The sequence below is a fragment of the Centropristis striata genome, chromosome 4, assembly GCF_030273125.1.
Source record: "Centropristis striata isolate RG_2023a ecotype Rhode Island chromosome 4, C.striata_1.0, whole genome shotgun sequence".
Taxonomy (NCBI): Eukaryota; Metazoa; Chordata; class Actinopteri; order Perciformes; family Serranidae; genus Centropristis; species Centropristis striata.
The window spans coordinates 37,832,803-37,848,298 of NC_081520.1; the positions used below are offsets into that span (position 1 = coordinate 37,832,803).

The 15,496-nt window shown below is 36.8% G+C and overlaps 2 protein-coding genes across 2 annotated transcripts; both read right to left on the minus strand.

The window, feature by feature from the left end:
• Positions 1-868: 868 nt before the first annotated feature.
• On the minus strand, positions 869-5,160 carry chchd2 (coiled-coil-helix-coiled-coil-helix domain containing 2). Its single transcript, XM_059331339.1, has 4 exons — positions 4,998-5,160; positions 3,563-3,821; positions 2,343-2,565; positions 869-1,264 (listed from the first exon to the last, which is right to left on the minus strand). The coding sequence occupies exons 1-4, from the start codon at positions 5,045-5,047 to the stop codon at positions 1,254-1,256; spliced, it is 543 nt and encodes a 180-aa protein (XP_059187322.1). The 5' UTR covers positions 5,048-5,160; the 3' UTR covers positions 869-1,253.
• Positions 5,161-6,239: 1,079 nt separating this feature from the next.
• im:7138535 (uncharacterized protein LOC797998 homolog) lies at positions 6,240-13,942 on the minus strand. The gene is made up of 8 exons (XM_059330449.1): positions 13,747-13,942; positions 13,405-13,511; positions 11,534-11,659; positions 10,912-11,171; positions 10,738-10,818; positions 10,537-10,653; positions 9,447-9,593; positions 6,240-6,799 (listed from the first exon to the last, which is right to left on the minus strand). Exons 1-8 carry the CDS (start codon positions 13,788-13,790, stop codon positions 6,632-6,634), a joined length of 1,050 nt encoding a protein of 349 aa, XP_059186432.1. The 5' UTR covers positions 13,791-13,942; the 3' UTR covers positions 6,240-6,631.
• Positions 13,943-15,496: the final 1,554 nt, after the last annotated feature.

A 15,496-nucleotide genomic window follows, 5' to 3' on the forward strand; every position in this document is an offset into this window, starting at 1 on the left:
AGATGCTTATTAACATTATTGTGTTTATAAGCTTATAGAAGTTATGTCTTTGCCATGCCTTTAATCTTATTTTGTTTGCTTATTGATATTAAAATATACTTTATTGCTCATCTATTATAAGTTAACTATAAGTTAACTATGCTTTTTGCAACTACCGGATCTAACGCGATAATAATGCCTTATTACTTGTTAATTAATGGTTATTAAGGACCTTATTATAAAGCGTTACCAATACTTTTTATATTTGTACTTGTTCATATTGTAAATTGTTTTTTTTAAACTTGTTTATTTGCTTATGTTTGTAGTCTAGATTGCTGTTGTACTTGTTTTTTGCTATCCACTTTGCTGCTGTAACTCTTGAAATTTCCTCATTGTGATAGTCTTATCAGTCTTGATTGTCATAAAGAAAATCTTAATCTTTAACTTAACACACCATGCTTAGGAGCAGTAGGCTGCACATTTCTACTGGCTTATGTGCCTTGCTCAAGGGTGTGTCAGTCCTTGAACCAGCAACCCCCTCAGTTACAAGCCCGATTCCTAAACTCTAGACCACAGACAGACTGCTACAATGCATTAAAGCAACTCAGGGGAGATAGTAGAAGAGAACATACCAGTGATATCAATTACACATTCCACCTCAGTCAAGGATTGTGTGAAACAGAAGCACATTTCCTTCTGTGCAATTTGTAAAATACCTTCAAGTTGTTGAAAGAACTTGGTATTTCTAATTCTCACTCCTTGCAACTCGCCCAGGGTGCATTAAAAGAGAAAACAGTTCATTAACAGGCAGTGAAATAAATCCTGCCAATCAATAAATAATAATAATAAAAAATATAATATTCCATTTTGGAAAAATAAATGCTCAGTGTTTGATAAATTAAGTGCTTTATTATTTTTATTATTTTGAAATCTAAACATGTTGCAAACAGAATGCAGCCATCCATACTCCAGACAGGTGGAACCTGGAGGTCCTACAAGTTACCATGATCTACAAATGGAGTTAAATTTAAATCAAAATGCACTGAAACTAAAAAAAAACAACTGACAACTGAAATCAACATGCAGCAAAATATATAAACAGTATTTATAACACTATTATTACAAACTGTCCTGAGAATGAACACAAGTCTGATGAAAATAAACTGTCAAATTAAAGCATGTTTATTGATTTTATTAATTAACTCCTAATATTCATCCAGCGTGGTTGCTTCTGTGTGTGTGCGATTTTCACTCTTCAGGTTTTTGTCTCTGTCTCATGACAGACCTGTAAAGAAATAAGAAAGATTAAGTTTTCAAACTTCCTACCATTTAGAATAATAATGTGGCAATTTTAAAAACCCTACAGCACAAGAGTAAAAAGCTGGTTATATGGAGCAATCAAAGCCTTTAAGGCTGCGCCTCCTTGTGGTCACACTGTGTACTGCAACACATTACATCAGATCCATGACGTTCACAGTGCCAAGTCGTTCAGCTATGACGTTTAGAGGTGGTTATGTAAAGCCTCCTTATTTGGCATTTGGTGTTAAATCAAGTGTAGAGAGCAGAGACAACGGATCATTCTGTTATGAAATTAGAGAGTGTGAGTCTTTGAAAACAACAAAAAAGATAACGCTACAATTACATAAGTGGTCCAACGCTGCATTGCTGGTCTGCTAGACACACATACCAAAGAGCTATAAACAAACAGAGTTCCCACACCTTTTCCAAAGGCAAATTCAAGCACTTTCAAGCTTTCCTGCAGTTTCATAAACTAAATTGTTGGAGCTATTTATTTCTTACGAGTATTTGGTTGTCCATTACATTTATTATTAATATTATTGTTAATAATAATAATAATAATATTTATTAATATTATTATTAATAATATTAATATTAATAATAATAATAAGTACAGTTAATTATAGACAATTGTTTATTTTGATAATACTTTGTTTTGTTAGTTTTTTGTTTAGTTTAATCATTATTAGCGTATTTAGTTTACATAGTATTTTTGTTTTTTATGGAAATTGGATTGACAGTGTGGGCGCCTGATGTTATATAGGTAGGGGGGTAGGCAGAGGGCTGGTATGCACCTGGGTGGGCCTATGTTGGTTTTTTTACCACAATGCAGAGAGGCAGCAGGAGCCATGTTTCTTTGTTCTCTTTGTTTGCTCGTATTGGATTAAATAAACCTTTGGAATACCCACAACTCTGCATGGTCTTCATAACTTCTTTGCCTCTGTATACCACATGCCCATGGTGCATCAGTGACATTTACAGTATTGCTGGTCCTAGACTGCATTGATTGACAGCCAGACAATTGTTTCAAACTAATTTGAATAAAACTCCTTTTTTCCACTCACCATTAGAGAACTTGCACTGTTTCAGCACCTCGCTGAAGCCCTCGCAGAGCTTGAGGTCGCTCTGGTTTTGGGCACACTCGATGAACTGTTTCAGCTCATATGAACAGGCCTGTGGAGGAGCCTCCTGCTGGAACATGGACTGCGGCTGCTGCTGGTACATGGGCTGCTGCTGGTACATTGGCTGCTGCTGGTACATGGATTGCGGCTGCTGCTGGTACGGCTCCTGAAAGACACGAGGCAGAGGACGGGATCGGTCACATGTCTTTTTCAGACGTCTGTCTGCATGGTGCTTGATTTTTCTGTCATTTGTTTCAAATTGCAACACAGCAATAAAAAAGGGACATCTTCTTGCCTAAACTACTGGAATAATTGAGCACATTTACCCCTAAAATATTGAAATGTCTTACATGGTGATATAAAATACAAGCGTATAATATCTTAAAATAACTCACAGGCCAAGATATATAGCATGGTTAAGTAAGGCTGCTCTATCATGGGAAAAAATAAATCACAATTATTTTCGTCAATACTCAGATCACAAATTTATTTGTCCTTTTAACAGCGGGTTTTCTTCATTTTTATATTATTAGTATATAGTTTAACTGAAAACCAAATTTAAAAAAATAAGATAACACAAGTGCTATTTAATATGTATTCACATTGGAACATAATGAAAAAAAATATAAATAAAATTACTCTTGTACAGTAATATTTCAACATAGGTGCACTACCACTACCTACTAAAACATATATTCAATACATAAAAATAGTAAATAAAGAAATTAGACCAAAATATACTAGATCAAATATGTTGTAATGCACTTCAATGACCTACTGAAAACTGCTAAACGTTTTGGTAAACTGTCAACATATTCCAGTCAGTAACCTCCTAAAAACAGAGGAAAGCACAGCGCTGTAGAGGAAAGGCCAGGGTGCACTGGATTTATAACAATACAAAACAAGAGCATCATTAAGGGACAGAAAGCAGCACAATAAGTGCTTAAACTCAATTATCTTGTTTTCCTAATCTTTGGAAGGATTCCCCAATAACTTGACTAGGAGCCTACAAACAAACATTGTTCTTCTCATCACTACTTTGCCTTCACCAAACACAAACACACCTGTTTTTGTGACGGTTACCTTCCTATCAGGTGTCAGACACTCTAATCTGTCTCGAGGCTATTCCGGTCTCATGACCGGCTGAACCACAGTTTATTTACCTGGTACGTTACGTCAGGCTTGGCAGGCTCCGAGCCCCCTCCACCGAAGCCTCCAGTCATGGCGTGGCCGAGGGTGTGTCCTACTGCAGAGCCCACCGCCACGCCAGCGGCTGTCGTTGCCATCTGGGCGAACATACCGGGCTGCCTGGGTGCTGCAGCTGGAGCACCCACAGCAGACGGAGGAGCATGCGTTGGAGCCGGGGCGTAGGAGGGAGGGGGTGCAGCCCTGGCCATAGGTGGTGGTGATGGTGGAGCCCGGCTGTAAAGAGAAAATAATTACTTTAATAAGTACTTTAACGACTGACACGACCTGCATGTGCTGTTGTTGTTTGATTTAGAGCTGGGCAATATACGGATATTATATTGATATTGTGATATGACACTCGATATCATTTTAGATTATGATTTTGTAATTTGTGTTGTCTTTTCCAGATTTTAAAGGCTTACATTAAAGTGATGTAATATTACAAATTTATCAGCCTGTTCTAGCAGTTAAATTACAAGGTTTACATAAATTTAAAAAAAAAAAAAAACACTGTCCCCTCCCAATTAAATTGACTATACTTTACTATACTACTTTTTACTATACTTTTTGATTGAATTGCTAGTTCTGGGGTCCAAAGAGGCAGAAAACCTAAACTCTAAACTGAAGGAGGACTCAGTTGCACATCAAGGATAAATGCAAATATTGAATTAAAATGCAAATCTTTCTGTCCTTAGACCTTCACTGGTAGGAAAGCTTGACTATGGAGCACTGGATCAATGAATGTAATACAAAAACACATTCAAAGTGTGCAACAAAGTGATTAAAATGTAACTGTAGGTGGCACTGGCGCATGGTGTCACTTGAGGTCACTGATATGAGGATCCCTTTGGACAGTTTGTCATCAGAGCTAGTGATAATGCTGTCAAAAAGTAACAAAGTCAAAACACACAGAAAAGAGGAAAATATTTCTATAAACTTTAGGAGGATTTTAACCTGAACAAAATCCCATATGGTATAAGCAGCTATAAGACTGAGCTCCGTGTGGTTTAACACACATATATAATCTTGAAAAACGTCTGACTGCAGGTTAAAGGAAAACAAGTCCTAGCTACCTTAAGTTTTATATAATTTAACACAGTTTTGAAATGTGTATTGTTGACTTTGTAATGCCATAAAACAGGCAACACTAAATGATGACAATGCAGGTAATACTCTGTGACCTTGATCAGTTTATCAAAAATCTGAACAATCACCAGTTTCCCCAGTAAAAGAAAGGACACATAGATACATAAATCATCATTAAACATTAGCTTTAGCTGTTATTCTCAGTTGATGTCCCTGACTGCCAGTAACGTTACATGCGTATGGAAGCTAACCCTGCTAGCAGCTACATTAGCCATCACTAACTGTTCAAACAAGTTATTTAAACCGTCAGATATAAAGTGTTACCTGGCTGGAGGGGCCATCCGGGATGTCCGGCTTCTGCTTCCTCTCGGCATTTTTAAATTATTAGTATTATTTGTGAGTTTTCTGGCTGTTAAAACTAGACGCTTCTGATTAGCAGCTAGTGGTGTCGACCTTTAGTAGTCCGGAATCTTCTGTGTGTTACATCATTTGTCTCCCGGGTAACTTCCGGTATGACGGCGGCAGCGGGGACGGTTTCATCAGTTACAGGTAAGTTTGTGTTGTGTAACTTACTGATTGGATTCCGTTCGTTTTCTTTAGCCGTAACAGCAGTTAAACACATTTTACTCACATAGCAACCTACTATAAACGGACTTCCCTCTGTTGTCTGTGTTTTTACTTCCATTTATGTTTTTATCTTAGATTGTTATTGCGTCTGCTTTATCGTTTGTTTTTTTTATTGGTTTTATTTATTGTTTGCATGTTTTATGGTATTTTTTAAATTTATTTTTATTATTGTGAAGCACTTTTAGTGTAATTTCTGTGAAAGGAGCTATACTAAATACACTTATGTTATGTGTTGTGCCTAAAATAACATTGTAATAATAACAATAATAGCTGATTTTTCATCCTTTCATTTTTTAGTTTTGTTCAATAATCCTGCCATATTTTAAAGAAAAGTGAAAGGCTGCTTTTCAGAGGAAATTCTGTGGGGTTTTTTTTTAAGTCCTTATTAAATGTAAATGACCAATTATTACATTTTTTTAAAGCTGTAGCTCATATTTGCCTCTTTTGAACTTAAAAACGGGGTTTTTAAAAATGTATATATATTTAATATGCCCTGGATGAATCAATCACATAGTATCCGTTATCATTTGGGGGTTTGGCTGCTTTGTAGACCTCTGAATTGAAATAAGATAGTAATTCAGTCTGTTTATCAGCCAACTTCTAGACACTGGAATTAAAAATAATAAAAATATGGGAGGGTTTGTATGTGAACTGTAGGTACAAATGGACCCGCAAATCCACCAAAAGGAGGCTGATTAGGCTTTTAACCATATTTACAAAAATTTTGCTCAGCTAGTCACCTGATTTTCCAGAAAGACTGAAAAAAAAGCATTCAGCTAAAAAACAAAAGCTACATTAGCTCAACCACTTTTTTCAAGTGTCTTGTAAAAACAGTTCATAAATGAGAATATGATTTACATCAGTGTTGTTTTTCTTTTCACTAATAGTGAAATTTTATTAAAGGGTACCTGTTAATTAAATAGTAATTGCGAGTTGATCTTAAGCATAGAAGCAATGTCTACTTTACACATTACATCACAAAATAACAATACATTTTTGTGTTTTATAGGTTTATTCTTTAGTAAACAAACCTATATATAAGTGTACAAAGCCAACACATAAAAAACCCAAATTAAGCATAATTTTCTTCAACAGAAATATTACAAAAATATCTGGTTATATACCAGTACATTATAGCAATGACAAGCTATTATAGAAAAGTACACAGCCAGGTATGTACAGTACACTAACTAAAAAATACCTTTATACCTATTAAATTATATCATTTGTGGCATTCCAGAGCCATATTTTATACCATGATCTAAATTAAGAGATGATCACTTGTTACTCATGTTAAGTCAAGTAAAGCAAAAGCAAAAGAAAAAGATATGCTACTCTTTTTTCCCTTTCTTCTTTTTATCTGGAAATCTTCGTCGTTGATTGTTTCCACCTCCTCGTCCTGTTCCGTGTCCTTTCGCTCTGTGATGTCTCCACTCTGGCATCGGTGCCTCAATTTCCCCCGGTCGTCCTCCTCTGTCTGGTACGCTGCCCATCAACATCTAGTGAGACCAAAAAAGAGAGAGAAAGGATTAGAAATCGTATATCTTAGCCAGAAAATTCTTCATTCCGCATCACAGTGTTAAAATAATTGATTATTTTCTATATTGGTAACTGATTTTATGCTTGATTTCTGCTTCTCTGTTGTCTGTCTCTGTTCTCTGTCTCTGTGAGTGACGCCGGTCACTATCAAAGGTCAAACCTTGAGTGTAATATCTCTCTCTATGCATTTATATTCATCAGGCAATATGATTTTGATACAATGATTATGTTTGTGTGTTAATGTTATAACATATATTTCATTGTCTGTTTCATATTTTTTAGACTTTTAGAATCTATGTGAGACAGTGAAAATCCTTTGGCTCTGTAAAACACACTATCTTTGTAAGACATAACAAGGCAGGAGGTTTTTGTTGAATGTTCTGGAGAAGAGGCCAGGTCAGGATGGCCTTGTTCCAGCAGCAAGCAACCAGGTGGCATGACGTGCCGTTGTATTGATTAAAACTGGCGAATCAGCGATCAAGAAGGCGGAACTTCCTGCAAGAAATCGACCAGCATGTTTTGTAAACAAATGTTAGGCTGCGTGCCAAAGCTCTTATTTCGCATCTATGCGTCCCTCACTTGCGCCGTTCACTTGCGTCTTAGTCCCGCCCACCGGGGATGCATGGAGAGACGCAAGTGAGGGAAGCGAGGAGAGGAGAAACGATTTAAGACAAATGGGACGTCCTTCCCTCCGGAGCGTCACGTGAAGCGACGTCCGTTTCTAATGACGGCGGCAGCGGATCACAGCTGGATCAGCTGTCAGTCGCTTTAACAGCTGGAGACATGCACTGATGATAATAATAATAATAATAATAATAAGTGTTTTCTCTGTTTAACAAACACCTGCACATGAATAACAACCTCCATTGTGTATTTATACTGTGAACTGTGTCCAGCTCAGGGGCACGGGAATGCCTTTATATAATTTATTAATTATTATTTGCTGCTGTATTAGGACAACTATTAGGGCCAAGTATGAAAAAAAAATACGGACCCGGGGGAGGGGGGTAATACTGGTCCATGCCTCACTGGGTCCGTCCGGTGCCACACACATACACACACACACACACACACACACACACACACACACACACACACACACTTCAAAAAGATGAATAAAGATTCCATAAACCCGGCTCCATGGCAGCGTAAAGACGCATCACATGAGGATGACCGTGAGGAATGAAGGCTGGGAACAATAAACCTGCTGCTGTGAAAAAAGTTTAGACGAACGTTACACTGTAACTGTCAACAAGAAGCAGAGGAGGTCTGAAAGAGAGACAGCGCTCCGTGTGAACGCGAGGAGGAGGAGCGTCAGTCGGATCACTCTGATAAAACACCTTAAACAGAGCGAGTGATGGAGAAGAAGAGACATCCCGCAGGTAGAAAGGAATGAAATGTGGTGATGTCGTAACATCACCTCATGTTATCTGTTTTTAATCATGCCATGGTGGCTGGGTCCCTCTCCCCTGGGTTCCTATTTATTTATTTATTTATTTATTTCGTATATTGCCCTAATACGCCGTCGTAGTAGACGATCCTGGTGATAAATTAATTATTTAATATACCAGAACATGATTGTGTCCGCTGAACACCGGCCAATATTTTATTAGGTTAGATGATGAAGGTAAAATGTAAATTATGTCACTCAGTAATGATCAGCCTCGCGTGGTACTGATGAAAATGACAAACGATGTAAAAGTGTTTCTTGCTGACAGACAGACTCTCAGACTCTCTACTGTTTTTTTTTTTTTTTACTTTAATAATATCCATAATAAATCTGTACGGTGGAAAAAACAGATCACGAAAAGGAAAAAAAGGAAAAAGGAAAATAACTTCTAGAGCGATGTTTCTCTTAATTTATTATAAATGTAGAAATATGTTTGTGGTGTTTTTGTTGTTCAGAGTCACAATAAAACAGATTTTAATTACATGGTGAATCATATAAATAAAATATAAAACTTGTGGTGACACACTTTAGTTTAATCTGTGATCTGTCTTCACTCTGGTATCAAACTACAGCGATGTTGCGATGTATAACATCAGTCCGATCAGCTGCTGCGTCTATTCAACGAGTCAGGGGGCGGGGCCACCGCTAAAAGACTTCCGCATAGGATTCTCTCGTGTATCCTCGCTTGTGCCTCCTCCGATATGCCTCCTCTATCCTCTATCCTCTATCCTCCGATCACAAATAAGGGCTTTGGGACAGTCTTAAAGATGGCGCCCGCGAAAGAACTTCCGGTTCAAGCGAGGATAGAGGATAGAGGAGGCGAAACTTAAGGGCTTTGGGATGCACCTTTAGTATTTTAACGGGTTCCAGGGAGAGAGTCGTGGTTCAGACTTCACGAACTGAAACACGTCTGTTTGTATTCAGGGACATGAGTTTTTGAACCCGGAGAATCTCTGTAAAGTGCACATTTTTTGACGTATTGTAATAAAACTTTGTTAAACTGAGAAACTCGGACGTCTCCAGCTCTTCATTTCCCCATCAACCATCTGCGCAGAAAAATGGTGAGGTTTTTTCTGTTGGTGACAGATTATCAATTTTCAAGGTTTCCTCATGCAATTTTTCTAACAACAGCCATGGTAACTGTTTACTGTTCCTACCTTGTAGACAGGGGTGCTCTTTCCAGCCTTGATGGACTCATTGAGGGACTGATCCTGTCTGGCAGCGATCAGAAGAGACGGGGAGACTCTGGAGGAGCCGGTGAGGGATGAAAGATGAGGCACTGAGGCCAGCGCTTCTGTGCGCTCCTGTAAATAAAAGACAAATTGAACAGGGATGTTGTGTTGTTATCATAATGCACACTGACGCCTCTGTTGATTCCAGATAAGATGATGTTAAAAAAGGCATCAGAGGTTCATGAACTTCTTAATACAGACACTTATTTAAATCACCATTATTCATTGTAAAATTCACTAATTGAGTAATTTTCCTGCCTCAGTCTACGGGATTGGTGGGGCTAAAGGATTGATTTATGGGCTCATAGAAGCAGAAAATCCAGGTAATTTTATACACAGAAGTCAAACTTTTTGTTCTGCTTCATGCGCCACTGAGCAACTTTGATAGGAATGAACGGAATGTGATTTCCAATTTGTTAAGTAAGATAAGATAAGGTAAGATATGACTTTGCAATGGGGAAATTTAGTTGTCACAGCAGCTCAAGATACAGACACATAGATATGGAAAACAGAATAAAGAATATAAACAATAAGACATATACATACATTCTATACACATTATATACATACCCTTCTGCTATTTGGCATTTATTATTAATATATTATTTTTTTGTTTGTTTTCCTGAAAGTACTTTGCATTGATATTGCACATTGGAGAAAAAAATATTTTAGCATGCTATAGGTTGTTGCATGTAATGGTATGAACATCATTGAATAACTATAAGTGATATAAAACTGAATATCTTTGGGTGTATTTGTGGGATTGTGGGTCAGACAAAACCAGCAATTTAAGGAAATGTTTTGGGTTTTTTTTTGCAATTTTGTGCAACAGACAAAACAGATTAATGGAGAAATTAATTGGTCTTCAACTTTTAGTGGAAATGTGTTTAGCTTGCAGCATAGCAGTGCATCCACACACACCGTGAGGGCAGATGGTACTAAATAAACTAACAACCAAATGATCGAAGTTGAAATTAAGTTAATTTTAAAAGAAGCAGAGATTTAACATGTCTACCTTTTGTTTTTCTCCCCAAGCAAATGACTCCAGTGTAACCTGAAAGCGTTTGACCATCATTTGCCGCCGACATTGATAGTCCTCCGACAGAAGCTGATTGATCTTTTTAACTTCCACCTGAGAAAACAGAAAGGAAATGAAGTTTGAATGTTCCCGTTAAAGTGCCGTATGATGAACTGTGTAACAGCCCTGACAGCTTACCCACTGCTCTGAGCTGAGGCTGCTGTTAAGAAGCGGGGTTGTCATGTCTCCACATGGCAGACGAGAAAGTCTCGACTCCACCTGCATTCAAATAACATTTAAAAAATCCTTTCAGTGCCTCACAGTTTGTAGCCGTGGCTTACACACATCTCAACTCTCTTAAATCAGACTCACGTCACTCAACACATCTGTAAACTGGGAGGAGGCGTCCATGTCGAGGGCGCGCAGCAGTAATATCCATTCTGCCTGCATCTCCGCTTTCCTTCTGTCTTTGTCAACATCATCTTCATCTTCCTGACAAACCTCAGAGACTTCATGGCTGTGAGCTTCAACCCGTTGCTCTTTTTCAGACTCATCTCCGCTTGTCTTCTCCTCAGGATTCTCTTCCTGATGCTTCATTATTCGAGCTGCTTGCAATTCTGATACAAGGAACTCTAAAGGGATGAACGACAATTTTAAGATGATTTTGTTCTGCAGGAAAAGTTCAAACCCATAGGCACTACAGTCATCTATTATTACCTTAAGCCATTGAAGCCTGGAAAGCGGATACATCGTTTTGTAGTATTTGTATAAGCTCTCAAATACTTTTTGAATTTCATTTCTATCTGCTACAGAGGCTGAAAAATCTATTATTTAGAAGAAGCGTTGACACTTCTGTTGAATTTCTAGAAAAACTTCAGGTTTTAGGGGCTTATTTTAAAATCACCCAGAGGTTTTACAGGCGTTTTAGGCGTCAATGGGTTAAACACACACACACACACACAACAGAATCCACCAAACTCTTTTAATTTCTCACCAGTGACTTTGTTGAGGCTGGACGGCCCGAGCACCTCCGAGGTCAGAGCAGTGAGGGGAGACGACATGTTTGACAGTAAAGTTCTCAACTCTCCCACCAGCAGGACGTCACTTGTCCTGTCTGGGTCTGAAAAACCCCCATGACATTTTAACAAATGCTTGATGTTAAAATGCATGCAGTAACAAGTACAGACAAATACTATGAACAAAATATAACAATAGCTCTAAGCAGTGTAGAACAATAAAACATGCACTACTGTAGATTAAACTCCCCTACAGTATATAAAGGATATAAAATTAGCACAACCTTAACTGTCTGAATCCCTCCGTCAAATGTGAACTTTCCGACAGTCCTAGAATAGATCATAGGTTGTGAAAGTTTCCATTTCCAACTGTGATACAGTATTTCTGTAAAAATCACTTTTATTCTACATGTCTCATTTGAAACATTTCCAAAAATAAACCGTTTGGAATAACTACGTCCTGTTAAAAACATTAAATTCTGCATATATATATATATATATATATATATATATATATATATATTTATTTATTTATTCCATTTTACTCCACTTAAAGATGTGTATGTTTGTTTTAAATATCTTTTGAAGAGAAATTCAACTTGCTTTTTTGTAATTCATTGTATTATAAGTGTGTTATTCTGCACAAAAGACATTTTTGAGTTGTCCCAACTTCTAGCCATCATTTTGTTGAATCAATAAAGGTGAAGGACTTATATCATTGCAGTGAATTACAAGGCCACAGTGAGTAAAATGTAAAAAGAAAAACGCCCTGAAAAAGCTTAGGGTTCAGGAGGTTAGACATCTCCAGCAGTAAATGCAACATACACAAATATTAATCCAAAAACATCAGATACAATAGGAAAACACTGGCAGGGACAATTGCTCTGCACAATGATTTTAACTCTATGGAGTCTCGGGCTATTTAGTCCATTTTTTAATCCTTTTCATCCTGCCTGTATACGCCACTTAAAAAATGTTTAAATGCCATGTTGGTATTTTTTTTCAGCACAACCTCATCTATATGACCTTATAATAATGTATTTTTTATTCTGACTTACTGGATCAACATTTTCAACCTAAAAGAAACAAAGAAAAACCAACATAAATGTGATCTTGTGATTGTGTGTGATCCTGTCATCCAACTCTGGTTTTTATTCTAGTGTGACTATTTTATTTGTATCTTGTGTGTTTAGCGTAACAATTTTGGTTTACTTTGTGTATTTTTTTTGTAATTTTGTGTCTTTTTTAGTTATTTTGTGTCTTTTCTGGTCATTTTGTGTCTTTTTTGGTCATTTTGTGTCTTTTTTAGTCATTTTGTGTCTGTTTTAGTCATTTTGTGTCTTTTTTTAGTACTTTAGTCCAACATAAAATGTGATTTTGAATATTTTTTTTTAACTTTCAAAACACTATCATGCTCAATAAAGAATTTAAAATGTTGCAAATGTGAACAAAGGTTGCAAATATAACACATAAGAGGGTTACATCCAGTTCTATCATTTTACACAAAATATATTTGACCTTGTCTCCAGTTTTACTTGGTATATCATCATCAAACTGAAAGTGGCCTCATGGAGTTTACAGCCAGAACTTTAGAGTTAATTAACAGTAGGGCTCCACGCTGCTTTGTTTTCTAGTCTGGATGTGATCAAGAAGTCTTGCTTTGGCGCCTTTGGAGACTCCAGAGGGTTAAGTTCTTTTACATTGAGGGCATTTTGTTTGTGCTAAACTAAGGCTGTGAATGTACTGCATGACTTGTACTTGTAATGGAGTAATTCACATTGTGGTTACTCGAGTAAAGTAATCTGAATAATTCTCCCACCGCAGACAGACAGAGGTGTGTAATAAAAACCTTGCAGCTCTGGACAGAGACCCCTCAGCTCTGCGGTCAGCCAGGTGAGCAGCGGACAGGGAAGTTCATCACACTGACACCGTGTGACGCAGCGGCCGCCCGGGTACCTGAACAGGAAGTAACACGACAGGTGAGGTTACCTGCCGAAGGTCGTAAAACGTCCTATTACAATGGAAAAACTAGAATATCGGTACTTAATATACACATATATCTAGAGAATTAAGTTCTTATATGTCAACCATAGCGCACTCATATTAACTGTACCAAAATTAGCTTTAAACTAGTTGCTATAACAACAAACGAAGGTAATTTACGTCACTACGCAGCAACAGAGTTACTCACCCTAAAGATTTAATGGCACAAACTGTCCCTACACCCCTCTCCATTGTCACAATAAGAGTAAACAACTGACAACAATCTGTTATTGTGGGTCAGCGCGACACAACTTTTGAAAGTTGCAGTGTGTTTACATCAGTCTATGGTTTACATCAGAGTTGATAAGTTGTGCTTCCTCTTTTTACAGTGTTTAATGGAAGGACACACACCGCCACCTGCCGGCCGGAGTGTGTACTGCTCCCATTCAATTTTTTTAAAAATCACAGTGAGTTAGGAATAATAAATACAAGAAAAAAAATTCTTCTTCACTAAATATTAAAATTATCTAAAAAAAATAGCTAACAACACATGTAGTTGGCTTTATATGATGTACTGGATTTATTGATAAATGAATTATAGTCGATAGATAAATAATAAACATATAAATATAACAAGTCGTCACCCTGTTAAAATAATCGCCTAACTCATTTTTTCAAGTTTTGCAGGAAACACAAAAAACTTCACCAAAAGTGTAACTTATGACATTTATTGATCATTTTACTCATCAGAGTTGATAAGTTGTGCTTCCTCTTTTTACAGTGTTTAATGGAAAGACACACACCGCCACCTGCCGGCCGGAGTATGTACTGCTCCCATTCAATTTTTTTTTTTAAATCACAGTGAGTTAGGAAAAATAAATACAAGAAAAAAAATTCTTCTTCACTAAATATTAAAATTATAAAAAATAGCAAACAAAACATGTAGTGGGCTTTATATGATGTTCTGGATTTATTGATAAATGCATTATAGTCAATAAATAAATAATAATAATAAACATATAAATATAACATGTCGTCACCCTGTTAAAATAATCGCCTAACTCATTTTTTCAAGTTTTGCAGGAAACACAAAAAACTTCACCAAAAGTGTAACATATGACATTTATTGATCATTTCACTCAAAAAGGATGTAACAAAGGATGGCTATTGGCATAGTTATAACACTGTGTGTAAATTATGTAACTTAAGTGAAATAAATGACTTAGGCAATTTTTTTTAACATGCCTTTGTGACTGAAGCAAGATAAGGTAACACTTTATTTTGAAGGTGTCTACATAAGAGTCACACAAGCCTGTCAGAAACATGACATGACAAGTATCATGAGCATTAATGTTACTTCAAAGTGTTATTAATGTTCATGACACATCCCATGTCATGTTTATGACACGCTCATGTCACTCTTTTTTTGAATTTTTTGAACATGTCAAGGCATGTTCAAAAAATTGTCCTAGTCAAATTTTATTTTGACTTAGGCATAATAAATCCGTTTAAGTCACACATATGACATAGGCCATTATCTTAAAGGGGTAAAGTCACATGATCTGATCTACTGAGGATGTAGGCGTATTTACCAGAGGTGGCTTTTTAAGGAAACAATATAGTGTGTTTCCTTAAAAATTCTCCTGGAAAGAAGTGATGTGTTTTACATTTTGTCCACCAGGAGCCACTAGAGGTCTGTGATGAACTGGAGTTATAATTAACATGTTGATGCTTCACTGAAACATCCAATATATTAGGAGATATTCTGCATAATGGTGACTCTTAAAACATAATGAAAATTAACTGATTTTTCCTTATATTTAGAGGAAATTCAACCACTACTCACTATTAACCCTTAATAGGGCACTCATTGAAATACTTGCAAATTCCAAATGTCAACCCTAGAGAATATTGGAGGATATTACATACTGCCAGAATGTTTTAAAAAAAAACATAAG